Source organism: Beta vulgaris, chromosome 3 (genome assembly GCF_026745355.1).
Source record: "Beta vulgaris subsp. vulgaris cultivar EL10 chromosome 3, EL10.2, whole genome shotgun sequence".
Lineage (NCBI taxonomy): Eukaryota > Viridiplantae > Streptophyta > Magnoliopsida > Caryophyllales > Amaranthaceae > Beta > Beta vulgaris.
Window position 1 is genome coordinate 20800911 of NC_079204.1, and position 21768 is coordinate 20822678.

The following is a 21768-nucleotide window of genomic DNA, read 5'->3' on the forward strand; positions in this document are numbered from 1 at the left end:
GTGGGGGCCATCGGTTTGAAGCAATCGTTATTTACCCTAATACCGTCTGTTTTACTAGTCGTCGCTGTCCAGCCGTCGTTAATGTAGCATTTTCTTGTAGTGTAAACTCGTTATGCCTCGCTATTTGAAGCATATCCTAAAAATATTGCTTCATCGCTTTTAGCATCAAACTTTCCTAAATTATCTTTTACATTGCTGTGTACAAAACATTTACATCCAAAAATACGAAAGTAAGAAATATTGGGTTTTCTTCCTTTAAGGAGTTCATAAGGCGTTTTCATTATGATTGGCCTCAGCATAACTTGATTTATGATATAGCATGTTGTCTTTACTGCATCGTCCCAAAAGCTCTTTGGAAGACTGCTTGCAATAATCATCGTTCTAGCCATGTCCTCCAGCGTCCGATTCTTTCTTTCAACTACTCCGTTTTGTTGTGGTGTCCTCGGAGAAGAAAAGTTGTGATCTAGGCCTTCATTGTTGCAAATATCATCAAACTTGGAGTTTTCAAACTCTTCACCATGGTCAGATCTTAAGTGTTTTAATTTAAAACCACTTGTTCATTGAATCTTTTTAGTAAAAGTTAAGAACTCATCAAAGTTTTCATCTTTGCTATGAAGAAAGATAACCCATGTATATCTAGAGAAATCATCAACAATAACCAATATATATTTATTAATCGATCTACTTTGGACACGTACAGGGTCACATAAGTCCGTATTAAGAAGTTCCAATGGACTTTGTGCGCTTACCATTTTCCTAGATTCTAAAGGAGGATCTTACTTGTTTGCCTTTTACACATGGATCACAAACACAGTGGCCGGTGCATATACTTAATTGTTGGTAAACCAATCACTAAGTCTTTCCCACTTAGTTTGTTTAATAGAGACAAGCTAGCATGACCACAACGCTTATGCCATGATAGAGGATCTTCTTCAATCACGCTGAAACAGGTAAGATTATTCCTAGGAACAAGGTTCAGGTCAATAGTAGTATAGAATCGACTATTTGCGTCGGACATGGGTCTGGCGGCACAGGTCTCGACGCAGATAAGAGAGACGGTATCTGCGTCGAACTAGCACACGACATCATCCGCGTCGCACATAGCCCAACATACGACGCGGACGGGAGATATGACAATGCCCCAACAGTTGCTAGCAAGCCCAAGCAACAGTAATTTGCGAAGCAAATGATGCTCATCTACGTCGCATGTGGCATTAGGTGCGACGCAAATGAGTGAAATTTGCATATAATTTTTCAGCTTTTTTTAAACTCAAACTCCAATATTGCATGTTTTGATTCACTATTTATCTGGGTTGATCAAGACATGATTCCAAAAGCAAATAATTCCCGCAATATGATTTAAAATCATAATCAAATTCCTGCATTAATATGTAAATATTAGATATAAACATATGTAAAAAATATATACAATAGATACAAAATAAATTACATTGTAAATGTGTAAAAAAAATGTAAAATTAGAACAAAATCTATTACAATAAAGGAACACTGCAGCCGACGTTTTTCGATGAGCTCGAGGGAGACGACTTCGAGAAGAACCAATTCTAGATCTGAAAAGAAAATTCTAGATCTGAAAATAAACCATAAAAATGCCAAAAAGTAAACAAAAAAATTAGATATAAAAAATAAAAATAAAAATAAAAACGAAAGGATTAAAGTTTTTATTTTTCATTTGCATGAACTAAGTTTTTATTTTTCAGATCTAAAAATGAAAAAACGAATTTTCAGATTTGAAAACTAAAATAGAAAATCAGATCTAAAAATGAAAAAACAGATCGAATTAAAAAATGAAAAAAATTCAAACGTGTCAAAGCGAGAGAGAAAACAGAAGATGATGTGATTCGTTCGTAAATATGTTCATGCACTGAAGTGATCCGCTGAAGATTTGCTCGCTGAAGATTCGTTCGCAAGTGTGTAAGAGTGAGAGAGAAAATGGAAGATGGTGTGATTTGCCGGAATGTGAGAAGGCTCAACAGAGTGAGAGTGAGAGAGGAGAATCTAAGAGTGAAAGAATGTGAGAAGGGGCGCGCGTGCTTGAGAGAGATTTAGAGAGTGGTGATATGAGAAGGGGCGTTGTTTATTTAGGTTAAATTTTTGGTTAGGCTAGAGCTCTTTATAGTGGGCCGAGGATCTGCGTCGGATGGGCCATGAGATCCGATGCAAATCTATTAGTCATCCGCGACACATGAGCTCACTCGTCTGATGCACATCGTTTGATACAATCCAGTCATGTGCCAGTGTGCGAGAGAGAGGGAGAATAACTTGCGTCGGACGTGAGGAGGGATCTTACGCAGATGATTATTTGCGTCACACGTGGGCTTCATGCGATGCGCATAGGTCGTCTTTTGCGTCAATTCTTTGTTGCATGCGACGTAAATGAGTCTTCTGCGATGTTTGTCCTATTGTGCGATGCAGATGGTGAGACGTAAATCGTCATTTTTCTACTAGTGCAACCATAGAAGTGTTATATTTCGTTGTCCCTTCAAAGATTTTGGTTCCTGTACTTTCATTGCTGACAACACATGACTCATTAGTAAACTTCACTATATTGTAGTTATCACAAAACTGAGAAATACTCCCTCCGTTTTTTTTAGATGTAACATATTGATTTTGGACACTATTCATCCATTACACTTTGACCACTAATTGTTATTTATACATAAGAAAAAATATAGTCATTTGGGATCTTGTTTGATTCGTCACGGTATACACTTTCCAAATATATATTTTTATAATTTTTACTTTTATACAATTGGAGATATTATCGGTCAAAGTTGTGCCTCGGCAAATGTGAAAAGTCCAATGTTACATCTAAAAAAACGGAGGGAGTACTAAGTAAACTATGCTTTAAGCCCTCGATCAAATCTATGGAGTGTGATTGAAACTTACCAATCTTACCAAAAACCACTATGTTACCTGTAAGATTGTCTCTGAAGGTCACTATTCCTCCATGGTAAGCTGAAAGTGAGAAACTTTGATTTGTCACCAGTCATATGCTTAGAACAACTGTTGTTGAGGAACCATAGGTTGTTCCCCCTCACTTCAATCTATATTCAAAGCAGTTAGTCAGTGGTAGGAACCCAGTCCTGCTTGGGCTCCTTTGTTGGACTTAATTCACTCTTAGCCTTCCATACCTGTTTAACAATGTACATATTCCTCTCGATACGTTCTTCCCTGGTGGAACAATCAAACATTATGTGTCCACTGTTCCCACAGTAAGAACATATTTTACAACTTGGCATATCAACATTTTTTTTTCTTTTGTTTTTCTTCTTATGGTTAAAACCGAGTCCATCTCTTCCTTCATTTTGATATTTTTGTATCCAGCTTAATAGATTAGGATACTTTTTCGTAGAAGAATCCAGTTCCTTCTTAAGTACCAGGTTTTCACTTAAAACATTTTCGTAATAAGATTTTAATCTTTGGAAATCTGTTCTGGTACTACAAGAAGGATATGCTCCTTCAGGAACCAAGATTTTCAACTCTGCCGATTCCATACTCAAAAAATAGTTCTCATTTTTAACTTTCTCAAATGCTTCTTGAATACTCCGATTTTTATCAAAAAGATCAAAGAACCATTTTTCAGTATCGGATTTTATTGAGTTAAGCCAATTTGAATGTTTCTTAGTAACTTTTAAGGCATTTTCTGCTCGTTCCTTTTTGACACAAATTGCCTTATAGTCGTCTAAGGTTTCTTGAAGTAATTTCACAAGTTGGCTTTTTTTAAGTTTTGTAAGCTCTTTCTTCTATAGTGTTATAACATACCTTGTTGTTTGACAACTCTCCTTCATCTTCAGTTTTAGCCATGAGGCATAGATAGGCAGTTTCTTACTCTATCTGTTCCTGCTCCTCATCAAAATCAAATTCTCCCCATGCAGCAACCATGGCTCGCTTCATGCCTGTTCTTGAAAAAGATTTTTGCTAATCCTTATTCCTTACCTTGAGTTTTCCTTTACCTTTATCGGTTTTTCATTGAGGACAGTCCTTGATAAAGTGATCAGGGACCTCCACACTTATGACAGCTTACACTAGTGGAAAAAAAACGGAAGGGCTGCGGTAAAAAACAGGCCTAAGGGCTGCGTTTTTGGCCAACAACCCTTTCCGTAGCAGCCCTTCTTATACAAAGGGCTGCGGTTTTGACCATAACCGCGGCCCTTTTGACCCAAAAAAAAAAATTGGCAATTTTTTTTTTTTTTTGGTAATTAGTATGTTGCCAACCAAAAAACATGTCCAACCTTCGTCCTTCAAGGACTGAACAACCCACAGGCCACAAACAGCCTAACTACACATTACAAGCTATCTACCCATACACAATCCCTATCACTCCATTTCTCCGAAACACAAAAGTGAATTCTATGTTTAACTATACACTTTGTATTGTTAATTACATGATTTATTCTACGAACTTTGTGCTGCCAATAAGCTTCATTATGTGCCATCCATATCTGATAAGCAACTGCAGCTATGACAATATACATCACATGCCTTCTTACTTTGGTTCCTTTATATCTTCTCCTGGCCCAGGCTACCCACTGCTGTAAGGTTATTTGCCTACATGGCACACCAATCCACTCTAGATTTGCAGAAAGAATCTGCTTACTAAATTCACACTCAAAAAACAAGTGAGCATGTGTTTCCCCCGCATTACCACACAAACAACATGTGTTATCTGGACTAATGCCATGTAAAAACAGCATATCTTTTGTTTTCAGCCTGCCCTGGATTCCTAACCACAAAATAAATTTGTTTCTAGGTAAGTTCATCCTGTTCCAAACACCTAGAGCCCAAATGACTTCCCTTTTTCTCTCCAGCATATCAGTGTAAACCTTCTTAATTGAGTATACATGATTCATACTCCAATTAGCCATATCCATCTGAGTGAGATCATTTTTAACCTTGCAAAGGTATTTTATAACCCAGCTTGCACCTGGTGGAGCTTGAAACTTCCACCAGTTTCTCACTTTTACATAGATGTTGTGCACCCATTTCACCCACAAGTCATCTTTCGGGCACCCTATATGCCAAACAAGCTTCCCAACATCAGCTTTCCAAGAGATTTGAGTTCATTTATGATGTTCGAAAAGCGAGTGAGCATGTCTTGAACAAGCTCCTTTTGTTTCATTTAAAATAATTCATACTTATGCATAAGCATATCTATCTTTTGATCTTTTCACCTCCGCTGTTCCTTCATGAGTAATTCACTAGTGGAAAAAACCCCACCTGATGCGGTCAAAACTGGCCTTTTTGATGCGCTTTTGGTCCGCATCAGGTGGGTTCACTATAGCTCACTAAGATTTTCTGATGCGGTCCAAAATCGCAGCAGATAACAATTTACTGATGCGGTTCCTAGGGAAAACCGCATCATTTTAGGTAATAAACTGATGCGGTTTTTATCTCAAGACCGCAGCAGCTTCTTGGAATTTAGGTAAAAAAAAAAATCCAGCCACATAACCTGGCGGAATTTGCCGCCTTATTTGATTCCCATCATCCTCCACCTTTTTCCCCACATCACCCATTTCCTCTTCAACTTCTTCTTTTTCTAAATTGAAACCAAAAAACTAAATGAATGGGAGCCAAAATCAACCAGATTTAGCAAATTCCATTATCAACCGTAAATAACGAAACTACAAATTAAGTGAGAGGGATTTACAAAATCACAAAACCAAAAATTAACAGAAAATAAAAGCTAAATTACATTATAATTACAAAAAAAAACAATAAAATACAAACAAAATGCAAAAATAATTACAAAAAACAACACCAACTAATCGAAAAAAAAAATCAAAGAAATTGAACAGGAAATATACGAGTATTACAAAAAGGCAAGAATTAGGAAAAAAAAAAAGAAAAAAAACTACAACAACGAACGTTAGGTCGAAGAGGCGGAGATGAGGGAGTTCATGGTTGAGCGCAATTTTCGAAGCGGCAAAGAGCGAATTCAGATCTGAGCACAATTTTCGAAGTGGCGAAGAAGAGTGAGTTCAGACCTGAGCGCAATCTTCGAAGAGGACTTTAGATATGGTTGGGCGAAATTTTCGAAGCGGCGGAGAAGAGCGATGTGTTGGTCGCCGTTTTTCGTCGTTGTTCGTCGGTGTTGGTGCGTGGTTCACGCGAAGTCTTGTTCGTCGTTGGGAAGAGAAAGGAGTGATGAGGATTGTGGCAATGCGTTGTTCTATTTGTCGCGATTTATTAGGAAGGAGGAGGGAGGAGGAGCTAGGAGGAGGGAGGAGGGTGAGAGTTTTAGGAAATTTTAGGATTAATGAATTTTATGAGGGGCGTGTGTATTATTAGGGGGACGGGAAGTTGGACCATGAGGGATTGGGCCACGAGAGACTGGGCCTTGTAATTTTTTGGGCTAATAATCTGGTGCGGTTTGCAAGAGAACCGCATCAGGTTATGCGGTTCTCTTGCAAACCGCACCAAATTATTAGCCCAAAAAATTGCGCCAAGAGAATTGTGAATTTACTTATGCGGTTTTTGGAGAATCGCATCTGTTTTTTTGTGTCATATAAGGTTTTTTCACTAGTGATTTGAAGTAGTTCCCACATTTGCTTTGCGGTCTTGCATCCCATGACTATGTTGTGTTCATGAGTACCAAGGACATAATGGAGCAGCTTTTTAGCCATATTGTTCATCTCCATTTTATCAAAATCATCGTTATCAAATTCTTCAAGGGGTTTAGAAATCAGCTCCCTCTTTTCACTTTTCTTTGTAATTTCGAAATCGCTAAGTTCAATAACCCCCCATGCTTGATAGTTTTCTACTTATACGAACATCTCCATGTGTTTCTTCCAATATAGGTAATGCTTCCCATTGAACATGGATGAACGTTGGCTAGAATACCCTTCATCAAGTTTTTCTCCCATAGTGTTCATGGTGTCAGGTCACTAGTAGAATAAATGCTTATTGTTGCGTTCTTTAAGTGGCCTATTGCGGCGGTTTTAGCCGCGCAACAATTAAGGGCACAACAATAGGTAATTAACATATTGCCGCGGTTTTTGACCGCAGCAATAGACCAAGATATTGCTGCAGTTTCTAGCCAAAACCGCAGCAATAGGCTTATTTTTTATTAAAAACGCACAATGTATTACTGCGATTTTGGCTAGGAACCGCAACATTATCTTGGTCTATTGTTGCGGTTGTTACCCAAAACCGACAGCAATAGGTTCTGGTACAGGCAAAAAAAAAAAAGTATTTTTTTGCATTTTGCAATTAAATTTGAAAGAATAAAACCAGACAACTAACCCCATCCACTATCTAACAAATTTACAAATGAACTGAAGATGAAATAACATATGAATCTCATTAATATATACAGATAAAAAAGCTAGTTACATAAATATTACAAAAGATCAAAAAGTAAAGCAAAAATTAAAAAAACAATAGTTACAACTAAATGACTAATTACAAAAAATATATTAAAAAAAAAGAAACTGAAAACCAAAAAAATCTTAAAACAAATAGATATAAAAATAGGAAAAAAACGGAAAAAAAGGAAAAGAAAAACTAGAAAACGAAAAAAAGAACAGTTAAATGTCATGGTGACTGGTGGTTTCGCCAGATGAAGCGCCATGTCGATTGATATCTGCGAACGACGAACAGCGAACAACGTTTGTGGAGACGAACTACGTTGGCAACCGGCGAACGACGTTGGTGGAGAGATGCGCCATGGTGTCTTGGTGAGGACAAAGAAAAAGGTCGATCGGTGAGAGAGAGAGGGGGGTCGACGGGTCAGATAGAGAGAGAGAGAGGTGCCGGTGTGTGAGACGAACAAGCCGCCGGTTCTTTCAAGACGTCGGCGTCAAAATTGCAGACCTCGAAAAGTTTGCTGAAACGTAAAATCAAAAACTATAGAAAATATGAACCCTAAACAGCCCCAGATTCTAACACAAAAGGCCCCAAATTCGAACCCAAAATCAACAGAAGATTCGAAACCAAAATCACTATTTTTCTTTTTTCAAAATTCTATTGAAAACTTGGGCAAATTTGACCAAAAATCTAGGCAAAATCGACCCAAAAATCTGGGCGACATCGAGCAGAATTTAAACCCCAATTTAATTTGTAGTTTTCCGTGAGGAAAGACAAGAATTTTGAGTGAGGCGAGCAGGTGAGAAAGGCATGAGACAAAGTTGAGGGTGAGGCGCCATGGTGAGAACATGAGAGAGGAGAGAGGTGAGAGGCGTGAAAGAGAGGATGAGATAGAATGAAAAAATCCTAGTATGCGTGTGAGAGGCACTCAGTTATAACCCTGTCATCTTTAAATATTTTTTAAGGACATATTGATGCGGTTTCTGGAAAGAACCGCAGCAATATATTAAAATAATATAATATTATTTTAATATATTGCTGCGGTTCTTGCCAGAAAGCCCGACAATATGTTTGGTCAAAAAGTAAAAAAATTTCGAAAAATTCCCGTTGAAACTATATTCTTGCAGTTTTTGACCGAAACCGCAACAATATGGGTATTTTATATATTTTTCTTTTCTTTTTACGTAATATATTGTTGTGTATGGATAAAATCGCAGCAATAAGCAATTATTCTACTAGTGGGTACAAGCTACTTAGGGTTAAATGACTTTTGGAGGTACTAACTCAGATACTAATTGTAGTTCTAGTATGAACAGTAGACTAACTACAAGAGGGGGTTAACTATAGTTTAGGGGAAATTTTCGAATTTTAATGCGGAATTAAAAGAACTTAAAAGGAAAGAAAGATCACACACAAAATTTAACCTACAAGGAAAACTATCTAGGCCTAATAGGAAGAAGAACCTTGACCCCCAGAAATTTCAATACTTCTCTTATTGAAATAGGCCAGAAGACTCTCTTTACAACCTATTACTGGACCTTTCTCTGTTCCACTAGGAACTTGTTCCCGGTTACTCAGTTCCCCCTAAGCTGATGACACTCACTTGACTTCACTCGAAGTCCTCTCTTTTCTCTCTTTCTTTCTCTCACTTGATTACAAGGATATTCTGGAATTTTTCACTCATCCAAATACTAAGAATTTTACAATAGAATGTATTGTACGAGAAGAAGAAAATTACAGAAAAATTTTCTAAGTAAATATAGAATTGTAATGCTTGAAAGTTCTAAGTTTTTCAAACAAGTATTTTCTCTTAAATAGGTTTTGTAACTTCTTGTTCTTCACTTACCGTTCTCCATGTTGTGTTCTTGCTAAGATCTAAGGATCGTGGCCCATAACTCGATGCACATCCTCCACGATTTTTGCGACGCTTATTACCCACCTCTCACTATCCATTGGACTCACATATTCAGCAGGAGGTTAGAGAAAATATCACCTCAATTCTCCTACTTTGAAGACGCGGTTTATCAACCTGATTTTTCTCAACAGTACAACAACAAAATATCTAATAACTAAAAAGATCTAAGTTAATAGATCCATTAAACATACTATATAATAAACCTAAGCGTGTATAAATTATAATATCTTGATTAGATTAAAACTCATTAATCTTTCACCACAAGATAAAATACACATTATCATGTAACAATTAATAAAATAGTACTTTTGGAATTTTATATTTTTTTTAAAAAAAACTATACAAACACCTAAGTATTTGGCATCATCAAAACATGAAATACAAAAAATATTGATTCATCATTCTTCACCTATAATAGTTGCCTTTGTAACTTCCCTAAAACAACTAAATTCATCAATCCATCAACCAAATTAAACAACTAATATCAAGTTAATTCATAAGCTCAACAAGCATTATCAATGTTTTACAATTATACTTTCAATTCATGCAAAATCAACCATACAAGTCTAACAAATAATGGAATAATACATATCAAATAAAAAATTGAAAACAACTAATAACTAAGCACACAAAATGCTAATATAAAACTAATCAAACAAATCAATTGCCAAGTGGCAACACTAAACTAGTTAAATACATAACAAATATGACATGCTAAGCAAATTAAATTAAAAAATTTTAATGAATAAAATGAACTAACCACGCAAATTGGGATTCCACAAATTGAGGAGGTGAGTAACAACTGATGTGGGCGGCGATCTTGGTCTGGTGGCCGGCGAGCTAGTGGTGATCGTGGCTACTATGATGGTCGACGAGTGAATTGCAAGAGAGTGGCGGAGGAAAAAGTTTGAGAGAAAAGATGTTGTGAAATGGGAAATTCGGTGCCCTAAGTTCAATTAATAAACCGCTATTGAGAGTAGCCGTCTTCTTTAATGAACCACTATTGAGAGTAGCGGTCTTATTTTATGAACTGCTACTTTAGTAGCGGTTTTCCGACCTGAAATGAGGATGATTGCCTCAGGTTGGTTTGGGGGTGCATTATAAAGCGCTACTTTGAATAGCGATCTTGTATATTGCTTCGCTACTCTGAGTAACAATTTACTTTTTCCTTAACTGCTATTGAGGATAGCAGTTCATCGTCAGTAACCACTATTTTGGTTAGCAGTTTTGCTTAAGTACAATAATACATTAAATTTATGATGTGCTGTCTTACGTGGGTGTTATGTAGGGAATTAAGTTCAATTTTGACATATAAAGGGAATTTAAAACTTCCTTTGATAATATTTAGGGAAAAAATTCTGTAAATTTCCCATCTAAATTACACCAAATAAGGTCATTGACAATCTCATAGCTAGATCTTTTACTATTTGTTTAATGCAACAATGGACCCACATTTATATTTTTAATCGTTTTATTACCAACAACCTTAAACAATCCATGATTCTCTCATTGATTCACTCACTTTGTATCTAATCTAGTAACATTTCATCAACAAAAAAAAAAGAATCTCATGATTCTAAAGGTAAATTACATGGAGTATATGCTTATATTTTGGCCGCCTAATCCCTTAAAGATTAGCTTAAGCTTAAGTATCTAACACGTTCCCATGCAAGTCACCTTTCTTATCTATGTCCAGCTCACAAATCAGAATCACATTTCACAAACGTGTATTAAATCCTCCATTAAAAACCCTAAAAATTTGTTTAATAAAAAGACATTTACACCATTTTAGATTCGTCTAAACATAAAATAGATTGAAGAATTTAGTTCTTGGTCCTACTATAACGCACCCCTCCTGTCTTGTCTCTATCATCCTCTCCTTCTTTTCCTCTCTCCTCATCTATTTGTGCTTCTTGTAACACATCTTTCTCACTTGCACAATCATGCAACCTTAGTTTTTTCCCTATGATTTTGCCTCAAAATTATCACCCATTTTTGTGGGTACTTTTTATTTTGCGTTAAGGTGGTGTTTTTGCTCATAATTTTTCTGGGCACCTTTAGTTTTTGGGTTGAGGTGGTGTTTTTGCTCATATTTTCACCCATTTTTCTGGGTTAAGGTGATGTTTTTGGCGCACCCATTTTTCTGGGTACTTTTGATTTTGGGTTAAAGTTGTGTTCTTGCTCATAATTTTTATAGTTTAACTGAATTTTATCATGGCTTTGAAGAAAGTTACTGAGAATTTCTCGAAGAGTTTGATTGATGAGGTTCATAAATGGGGTTCTATGAAACAAACAGGAGTAACTCTTAGGTATATGATGGAATTTGGGTCTAAACCAATTGATCGTAATTTGTTGATTTCTGCTCAATTTCTTCATAAAGAGCTTCCCATTCGAATTGCACGTAGAGCTATTGAACTTGAGAGTCTTCCTTATGGTTTGTCACTTAAACCTGCTGTTTTGAAGGTAAATTTATTTTTTTTTACCACTTTTTACTTAAAACTTTTTTGGGTGTTTAGTTTTTGAGCTGTTGTTTATTGTATGAATTTGGTTTCTGGGTTTTTTGGCATTTTTGGAAAGTTTGCACTTTTCAGATTGATCTTTTCTGGTAAATTTCCGAGTTAGGAATATTAGGAAGTTCGATACGCAATTTTTAGGTGTTTGCTTGTGGTTGTTTCATTGGAATTGAACTGACATTTTGCTGTATATATACTGATCTTTAGTTTAATTTCAATGCATGTGGTTTCTTTTTGTCGAATTGAGTAATTTTGTGGACATTATGTCAATTGCAAAACTAGAAGTGGATGCAAATCAAGAAATTTTGTTCTTTATTGGGTTTATAGATAATCCAAATGTTGTTGGCCTGATAAAGGATATGATCTATGATCCCAGAAAGGAAAGGTGGAGCTGCTGTGTTTCTGGTAGGATTGTGGTATTTTGGAATTGTTTATGAATGTATTTAATTTGTTTACATGGGGGCTCTTTCTCTTTGTATAACTGTTGGTGTGTTTTTAAGGCTATTTCCTTTATTGTAGTTATCTTTCGTTTTCGCATTTTGTGAGTGTCTCCTTTGGTGCATTCACTGTCATATGGCGTTTGCTTCTCTGTTTCTCAGTGGGAGCAGTTAGGTGATGATTTCATATTGTGTGTGTTGTTTTCCAGAGTAAGGAAAAATAAATAAATCTGAGTTCTACTTTGGCCGGTTTTATATACTGATAAGTTGCTAAAATTCTAAACACTTTTGCATATTCACCTGATAATTATCTTTCCAATGAAATTTAAGGCTTCTGTAGTCTACTGTCTTTCAACAGCTTCCTTACATACATGATCATTTAATAGATTCTTCGGCTTTTTTTCCTTAATAATGGCAAATATGTGTGTATGATGAAAATTGACAATTTACGAAGTACTGTATGTCTGACTGATCTAGCAATATAAGCTGCCTTTACGCGCCATTCAACACTATAAAAAATATCTGCCATTAAGTTCAACTGAATTTTGTTGGAAGGGTTACAGGAGGTAGGATTCCTTTAAGGTTTCATGTATTAGAATTACAAGCCACGCTGTTGTAGCAGCAGCATATCTGCTTCCTGTAATCATGTTATGTATATTTGCTTTTAACCCATTGTTTAAGATAGAGTTTTTGTGAAATTTACAATGGTTTCAGGGGATTTCTTATGACTCTTAAAAACACGAACTGTGGAATCTGATTAGTTCATTGACATGCATATTATCCTAATAAGTTACGAATGGTCATGTTAAAGTTTTCTATTTGAGACTGATTGATGTGAACTGCAGAGCTGTATATGAAAGTTTCACTTTGATAAGGAGAGTGATGTTATTATTATTATTACGTTAATTATTGTAAAGCCTCTTTCTTCAGGTGCATGATTGGTATGTAGATTCTTTTCGGGATCTTAGATCATTCCCTGACATCAAGGATAAAAAAGATGAACTAGAGTTCACCCGAATGATTGAGATGATTAAAGTAAGACATAATAATGTTGTCCCTATGATGGCCATGGGGGTCCAACAGTTGAAGAAAGGCATGGATCCCAAGATTGTTTATGAAGATTTGGTTGAAATCCATCAGTTCCTTGATCGCTTTTATATGTCCAGAATAGGGATCCGTATGCTCATAGGTTTTGTCCTTGTTGCTTACTCTTTCATTTTATTTTATATTATTTTTTGTCTAAATATAACCACTTCAACAGCATTAATGTTCTTTTTTCCTTCTTGCTGTCTTAGATAACACCGTCTAATAGTGCTAAATCTTTTTTGGCTAAACACAGGGCAGCATGTGGCCTTGCATGATCCAAATCCTCCTCCTGATCGTATAGGCTACATACATACAAAAATGTCTCCTCTAGAGGTTGCTAGAAATGCTAGTGAGGATGCTCGTGCAATTTGCATGCGTCATTATGGCAGTGCACCTGAAATTGATATTTATGGAGATCTCAACTTTACATTTCCGTAAGTTTTCTGTTTATCTAGTTTACTGCCATACTAATTCTCATCTCTTGCAGAAGCTAATGTAAATAACAGTTAAAGCACATGAACCCTTGTGCTTGAAGAATAATCTAAGATAGTACAAGATGTGCATTTTAAGGAGAAGATTAGAGAGAAACACAAGGTTAATAAAAAGTGATGCAAAAGAATCCTAGATGAGGCTTAGAAATGAAGTTGTATATGCCCTGCGACATCTTAAAGTTTAGATTAAATGTTCTTGCCTGTAATGTTGTTGATTATGCATATTGTGATGTTCGTCTATGAAGCTAAATCTAGAAAGATAGACGGACTTGCAGAAGTGAATTCTAATTTTAACTTTATGATATTGTCCGTTAGCAATCCTGGACAACTTGATGAAGGCATGTTACATAACTTGTAACTTGATTTTTCTTGTCGTAAGTTAGTAAAGCATTGTGATTCTTTTCCAAGCTGGAAAACAGCTTTCGGTGATCGATGCAGATGGATACATAACATAGACGATGGTGTTTGTTAGTGGGGCTTGTCTCTGTTGTTTATTTATCTATTATGTCAATTTTTATTTATTTTATGTCAACGATTTTTATTAGGATTACTTCCTGTGTCACATTAAGTTTGCGTCTTATTTTGCTATCCCGAAATATCTGCAAAGATTCTATCTTTGATACAAATAGATATCTAGTATATTCTCTGTCTTTCTACTAACAATAATTACTTACAAAGATCATTAAATTACAATCTACAATTAAATTTGGATAACATTGTATAGAAAAATGTTTTGCAAGCTTTTATATATATATGAAAATGTTTTGCAAGCTTGTATAGAATTTTTAGGGGCAAGATCACATGAGAATGCTCCTTACATGAGAAATGCGAATGAATCTCAACTACACGATTGGATTAGAGTTACAACACTTGTACATTAGGGTTATACCCCTAAAAAATTTTGAATCCAAAAAAAAAAAAATTATTTTTTATTTTTTTTTTCTAATATTCTTTTTCTGGAGTTACATCACTTTTTCATTAGAGTTACCTCGCGTAAAATACATTCTCATTTCTAATGTAAGTATGCATTCTCATATGAACTCACTTATATATATATTTATATATAGGAAACTGTAGACTTTCTTTTTAGTGACCTAGTATATTATAGGTGTTTTCACTTCGAGTACCTACCATTGGTAGAGCGGTATCTTTTTGGGACCTCCAACTCCTGAAGTTTATTGGTTATGTAAATAGTAAGGGTTGCTGGCATCCTTTCCTCTATAATAAACAGAATATTAATGAACTTGAATGATTTTCTCTTTACGTGAACACGGTGTTTTTACTAGTTTATTAAAAAAATATCTCTGGTTTTTATTATGGTTTGCACTTTCATTTTCGGGGTGTTACTTTTTCTTGTTTTTCCCACTTTACTTTTCCTCTCACAACATTTATCCCATGTGACCATAGTTCGAAGATGCGGTTTCAGTCACGATCGCGGTAATGGTCACACTAATGCGGGAACGGGGGTGATGAGGTTGTCATACTGTCAAATATCGGCTCAAACCATGAGATATCCCTTGGACCCACCTAAAACACGGTTTTTTTAAACCTTTACGATGCGGATAGTATCGGTTCAATAGATTTAAAAACCTTCATGACATGGACTATACGATACAATGTGGCCTTGTTTTAACACCATGCATGTGACTCTAGTAATGGCTCACTATTAAGCCTTACATCTTGGTGTGTCCCTAAAAGTACTCCCTCCGCCCCTAAATAGAGTGCCCATTTTTCAACTTATCTTTGCCCCAAATAGATTTTCCATTTCATTATTTGGTATGGGTCCACCCATTAAAATACTATTATTTTGCTTTCAACTTTTATAATATCACCCACTTTTCCATATGGCCCACATTCTCTCTCCTTAATAAACAATTTATAAAAAGTTTACCAACTTCTATATTTAATTATGATCTAATATAAGGGAAAACCTATATGCAGCCCTAGGAGCTGTATATAAGAAACTAAAAATGAAAATAAGTTGCATTAATTGATCATTTATTACATCGGTTGATGCAAAAAAAATTCATAAATTCACAACTTATTTCCATTTTAAGTAGTGTATTTATATGGGCTGCATATAGCATAACCCTTAATATAATTAAGGTTCTACACATGATTTCTTTTTAATACTTGTGCTCAAAAGAAATGGGCACTCTATTTAGGGGGAGTGATTGAGAAAAACAAAAATATATAGAGGTTTCCCCTCACCAAAAAAAAATATATATGGATGAGGTAGTAGTATTTGTAATTATTAGTTTATACTATAAATACTTCACCAACTTTGGTGGCTAAAATGTACTTTGTTTTACATGTTAGTGATTTTACAGATTGTGGTACACGTTCCCTGAATGAAATCAATTGAACCTCAGGTATCCACTATGGGGACTCTCTAAACAAAGGTTACGGAAATTGGAATTTTGTCTGACCTGAGTTGCCTACCTAATATTGAATTTTCCTTTCCTTATTCGTTTTTTTTGTCAAACCATATAATATTCTATATTAATATGTCATCTTTTGTAGAGAAATGAGCATGGCTGTACAAGGTATCATAAGATGTTTTAGCAGTGGCAATATCTGATCTGACCATTGTGCATTCATCAGCATGATTTGTGCTCTCTTATCATCATCTCTTAACCATGTATTCTTATCTTGATCTTCATTTCTATACTGATGTCAGGTATGTACCTTCACATTTACACATTATGGTTTTTGAGTTGGTGAAGAATTCCTTGCGTGCTGTCCAAGAGCGCTTTATGGATTCAGACAAAGTAGCTCCTCCTATTCGGATTATAGTAGCTGATGGAATAGAGGATGTCACAATTAAGGCATGTTGATTTGGTGGCATCCTTATTATTTGTTGCAATCTTCATACTCCATTGTTTTTCTTGACTTCCATTATGACAGTATAGGTGTCAGATGAAGGGGGTGGAATTCGAAGAAGTGGTCTCCCTAGGATTTTCACATACCTGTATAGTACTGCTGAAAACCCATTGAGTGAAGACACTGATCTTGGAACTGGTGAAAATGTAACTATGGCTGGATATGGATATGGGCTTCCCATAAGTCGATTATATGCCCGTTATTTTGGAGGTGACCTGCAAATTATCTCAATGGAAGGATATGGTAAGTTCACCTTTCTTTGAAATCTAATCCCTACCCCTCATTTGTTGTGGTGCTTGTTCTTGCTGAAATTGATTTTTCATATTTTGCATTTGTCTTTAGCCTCAACTAGTTCCACTTGGTCTTCAAACTATGCAGGAGTTTTGCTCTTCTTTGGACTTTTAGAAAGGATATTCTAGGTTTAATCTGCTAGATAGACTATTAGACAAATGTTATCCAAGTTTCCAGTTCCGTCTATTTGTGGCAAGATCATGCAAAATAGCTTGAAATTGTTCAAGCTCTGTTAATTCAACTTATTTTCACTCATCTAAGCAAAAAAAAGTTCAGATAAGTTTGAGTAAATTCAGATAAGTTCGAATAAGTTCCAATAAGTTCAGATTAGTTCATATAAGTTTCAATAAGTTCAACCACCTTATAGAATAAGCTTCGATGTTTCACCAAGTTCAGATTAGTTAAGTTAAAACAAGTTAAAATGACTTCAGATGAGTCAAAATGAGTTGAACAGAATGCACCCTAAGTTTGTAGTTCAAGTCCAACTGTTCAAACTGAAAAGGGAAGAATAAGGAAGCGTACAGTTCCTTTAATTGATCGAAGGGTAGGCTGCTACGAATCCACTTACCTTAGTAACCAAAACAGAGAAATTAAGTGCATATAATAGAGATAGAGAGAAGGATCAACAAGGACTAAGGGAAAAGAAGCAAGATATGACTCAATTAATGCTAATTACGGTGACTAATCACCAATTATAGCCTTGCCAATCTTTCGAGAGGGAATGGCACTCCCCCAAAGCTACAAACTACTAATTTCTCCACAATTTTGAAGACATGATTTCTGTCTCACTGATATGCCTTATTTATTGAGCTTCAACTTTTAACAAACTATCTTCTTCTATGCTAGTAACAACTTAATTATGAGGCTACTTACTAAAGTGCCCCTACCCTCTCATATTGAGTCATAGCATAGGCTCAGCTTGCTAATTGCGTATTTGCTTCCACCATAGAAGTGGAAGTTGATGAATTGAACAAACTGCAGCTGTTTGTTTATTTATTTTTGACGGTGGAATCAAAGTAAGGAGGCTGCACTAGATCAATACACACAAGGGGGAGAAAATTTTATTACCAAATGAGCATCTGGGTTCTGCCTGTTGAATGAGTGTTTAGCTTTTTGAAAAGGTCCTCAGGTGTTACTGGCGAGCACAACCAAAGAACCTGATCAAATTGCAATGATTGAAGGAAGCTATTGCATGAGAATGCACCTTCAATCTCTTGACATGAATCTCTCTTATCACCCACCGTCGTTTTAAAATCACCGCTATTAAAACAGCCATTTATGATCATCAGACTTGATTATGACAAGACTATCGAGTGATGGTACTAATTCTGAACTCACGCTACAGGGGTACATCATGAGTTGATTTCGTTTACAGAGCTGTAATATAAACTTCATCAGAACAATTTGTTTGTCACTACTACAGTCTACAGCACTACTGCAAGGTTGGGATCAACTTTGTTAGCATCCCGACTTTTTTTGACGTGCTACCAATTAAACTACGTAATATCAGCTTTGGGTTATGCATTTTGGGGACAGAATAGGAACCATTGCAGACGATTCTCCAGGCAGTCATGCATACCATCCAATTCCCTTATTGTCTTCTATTACCCACTCAGTACTTCAACCCATCCAACAATAGAGCTTTAGCTTAGGAACTATGAGTTCCAAAAAATAAACTGTAGATTGTGGTGGAGATGTCCATTTGTAGGCAGATGCCGGGCTTGTTTTGCTAGAAGGGCATGTTGAGTTGCAAAACCCTTCCACTAATAGATTTTGTAATTGTAGTGAGTCCCAGCTTTTTCAATAGATCTTCCGTTCCATCCTGAGCAGCCCACCAAACTATCTTCAAAGTTGGGTGAATAATAACAATTAGTTCACTTGGGAGTGAGAAACTTCTCATGGTGTACATTTCTTCAGACCCTCCCTTTCATACTTAAGTTGTGGCCAATATTAGATACTTCTCATGTCTATCAACCTTAAGAATAACAAAACATACCATAACCTTATATGCTCCATATGTGCGGATAATATGTGCAGACTGCACAGACGGGAGAGAAGTACTGTACTGATATAGACCCTCCTTCCCCTTGGAGACCCTAGGATGGAACCACTTTCCCCATCAGCGAGACAATAATCGTAATTGAAACAGTGCTGGTTGTACCACCTGATTCTTCCCCCAATCAGCCACAAAACTCATCTTCGGTATCACTTTCTCCAGAAAATCTACTCATAGTTGATCACAAGAACTGGTCGTGTTGAATTCGAAATTCTGGTCAGTTTCTTATGTCTAAAGGTCCAGACCTTGGTTGTTCGTTCTGGGTTGTCTTAGCATAAACCAAACCTGTGAAAGGGTAAATGAACTTTTATACTTTCTAAAATATAGTTTAGATGATTAGCAAATGTTCAATGAAGCTCCAGACGGCAAGTTGATGCTTTGTGTTACTTCAGATTATCACTGAGAGTATTGTGGTTACTCTGCTTATAATTATGTTACATTTTTTGCTACTGCAGGCACGATAAGCTTCTGACAATTTGAGTGATTCTTATTACATTGGTGCAGGTACAGATGCCTATCTTCATTTGTCTCGGTTGGGAGGTTCTCAAGAACCTCTGCCATAATAGCACAGCTGATTTTTAAATTGTATTTAAAGTTGTAATGATCTTCTCATTAAGATGATGATTATGAGATATAAGCATGTATTACTATGGATGCTTTAGATTTATATGATGTATGTATTGTTGTTCTTGTAATCTTACTGTTCAAGATTGAACCTTCTGCTCATCAAATCCCCCCATCTCCTTTAAAAAAAAGAATTACAAATAAATAATCTGAATCTATTTTGTTTTATCTTTCCTACTTTGACTATGTACGTTTACCAATACACTTATTCTATATTAAATATCTTTCATTACATATTAGTAAAAATTTTAATAATTGAATATTAATAAAATACCCAATGAGACTAATCAAATAAGGCTCTATATGACTATATTTTTTCTTATATATTGAGAAAAATTTAAAAGATTTTAATTAATTGTGAATTGTGTTAAGATTCTAAATGAGAAAGATAAAAAAAATACAGAGGGAGTATCTTTTAAATTCTAGCTTTTGTGAGAAATTACCGTATAGGAAAAACGTGCCATGAAACCACCTTTTATGAACTATTTTTTGTGAGATGAACTTTTCGTTAGAAACCAAACCTCAACTTTCATTTTTAGTAGAGATGGCCATTGGTGCGGGCTGAATGGGCTGGTTTGTGGGCCCTAGTGGGCCGAGTTGAGATTTCACGGCATAGGATCCACGGGATGAAAAATCTTGACCCATGTCAGTCTGTTACTGATTTTCACGGTTCGGGAAGCGCATCTGGCGGTTCGTGGGCCTATTGGGCTGGCGGACTTGCATGAGAATATTTTTTTTCAAAATTATTTAATCATTGGAATCATTTATTATTGCTAAATAAAATCTTTAAAATTAATTAAAATATATACACTTAATATTAACGAATAATTTCATTATTTTTGAATTTAATTGAATTATAATATATGAAATTTTGATTAAAATATACACAATTTGGTTGAATAATTACTTGGACTGGGCTGAACTGGTTTTGTGGATCGAGTTGGGCGATTTTAGTAGCGGGTTTTCATGGGTTGAGCTCAAAAAATCTGGCCCATAGCCCACCTACCAATTTCACGGTTTGAGCTGGGCTGGATCGGACTTTTCGTGGGCACAACCCATACAACCCAAAAGGCGGGCTGGACTGGATGGGTTGGATTGGCCCGCGTTATTAGCCATCTCTAATTTTTGGGCATTAAAAAATCACACGCACCCATCACATGACTCACTTAACCCTTCCAATTTCATCTCTTTTCCTCTCATATTTCTCGTAAATAACATTCTCTCTCCACGGTTTTGGCTTTTGCATCTCTAAACCTCTTCATGACTTTGAGGCATGTATGCGAGTCAAAGCCTCTGAAACTGGAAGTCAATGGTCGAAATCTGACGACATGTTTTATCTGGCAAACAAAATTCATAAAATGTGATTTTGAGCCAAGTTTTTTTTAAAGGTGGTTAATCACAAGAACTATCATATAAAAGGTGGTTTTTAAAAATTTCCTAATATCCTTAATCATTTATCAGTAAAATTATGATAATTCTTAATAATTTTAAATTGTTTATTATAAATTGATACTAATTTAATAAAATTCTACATATATGTAGATAAAAAAATATAGTCAAAATTTATATATGAATAACACGAAAGTCGAACTCTTGCATTTTTGTTGTTTTTGTTTTGAGGGTGAACTATTGCATTTATTTAGAAATGGAAATTTTTTTAGTTATATGAATAATTGTTTGGCGTGAATTCTTAGTTGAGACCTAATAAATGGATTTATTGAGACGACCCAACTTAAGAGCCAAGTTCATTCTTCCGCCTCCCTTTCTCCTTCTATTTCCTCCCATTGTCACCTCCACCCCGTCATCGCTTGATGACAGGTCTATAATATGGCACTTCCACCATTTTGATTATAGATCGATGTCATCATCACCTTCAAAATCTGCATAATTTGCATCAGCATTAATCATTCCTTTTACCAAGAGTTACCCTATTTTACCACTAGTCTTACATGCATGTAATGCGTGCGATAACGTGTGATAACAAATGAAGTAGAAAATAAAATTAATTAGGTAGAAAAACTGTATTTATATTTTATTTTCTCAAAAATTTATGTTCAGTTTAAATGTCCTATTCCCCCCCCCCCCTTTTTCATTCAAATGAAATAGTTAGTTATCCTCTATTTTTTTTTCTTTTTTTTCTTTT

The 21768-nt window shown here is 35.6% G+C and overlaps 1 protein-coding gene across 2 annotated transcripts; it reads left to right on the top strand.

Annotated features, from left to right (window-relative positions):
* The first annotated feature begins 10984 nt into the window (after positions 1–10984).
* LOC104889154 (pyruvate dehydrogenase (acetyl-transferring) kinase, mitochondrial) lies at positions 10985–19696 on the top strand. Of its 2 annotated transcripts, none has more exons than XR_008968773.1 (6): positions 10985–11707; positions 13125–13383; positions 13534–13714; positions 16452–16599; positions 16679–16897; positions 19506–19696. XR_008968773.1 is itself a non-coding variant. In XM_010674307.4 (6 exons), exons 1-6 carry the CDS (start codon positions 11459–11461, stop codon positions 19562–19564), a joined length of 1110 nt encoding a protein of 369 aa, XP_010672609.1. In that variant the 5' UTR covers positions 10999–11458; the 3' UTR covers positions 19565–19696. The 2 variants fall into 2 exon arrangements, 1 of the variants encoding a protein (XP_010672609.1); XM_010674307.4 differs by having other exon boundaries at positions 10999–11707; positions 16684–16897.
* Positions 19697–21768: the final 2072 nt, after the last annotated feature.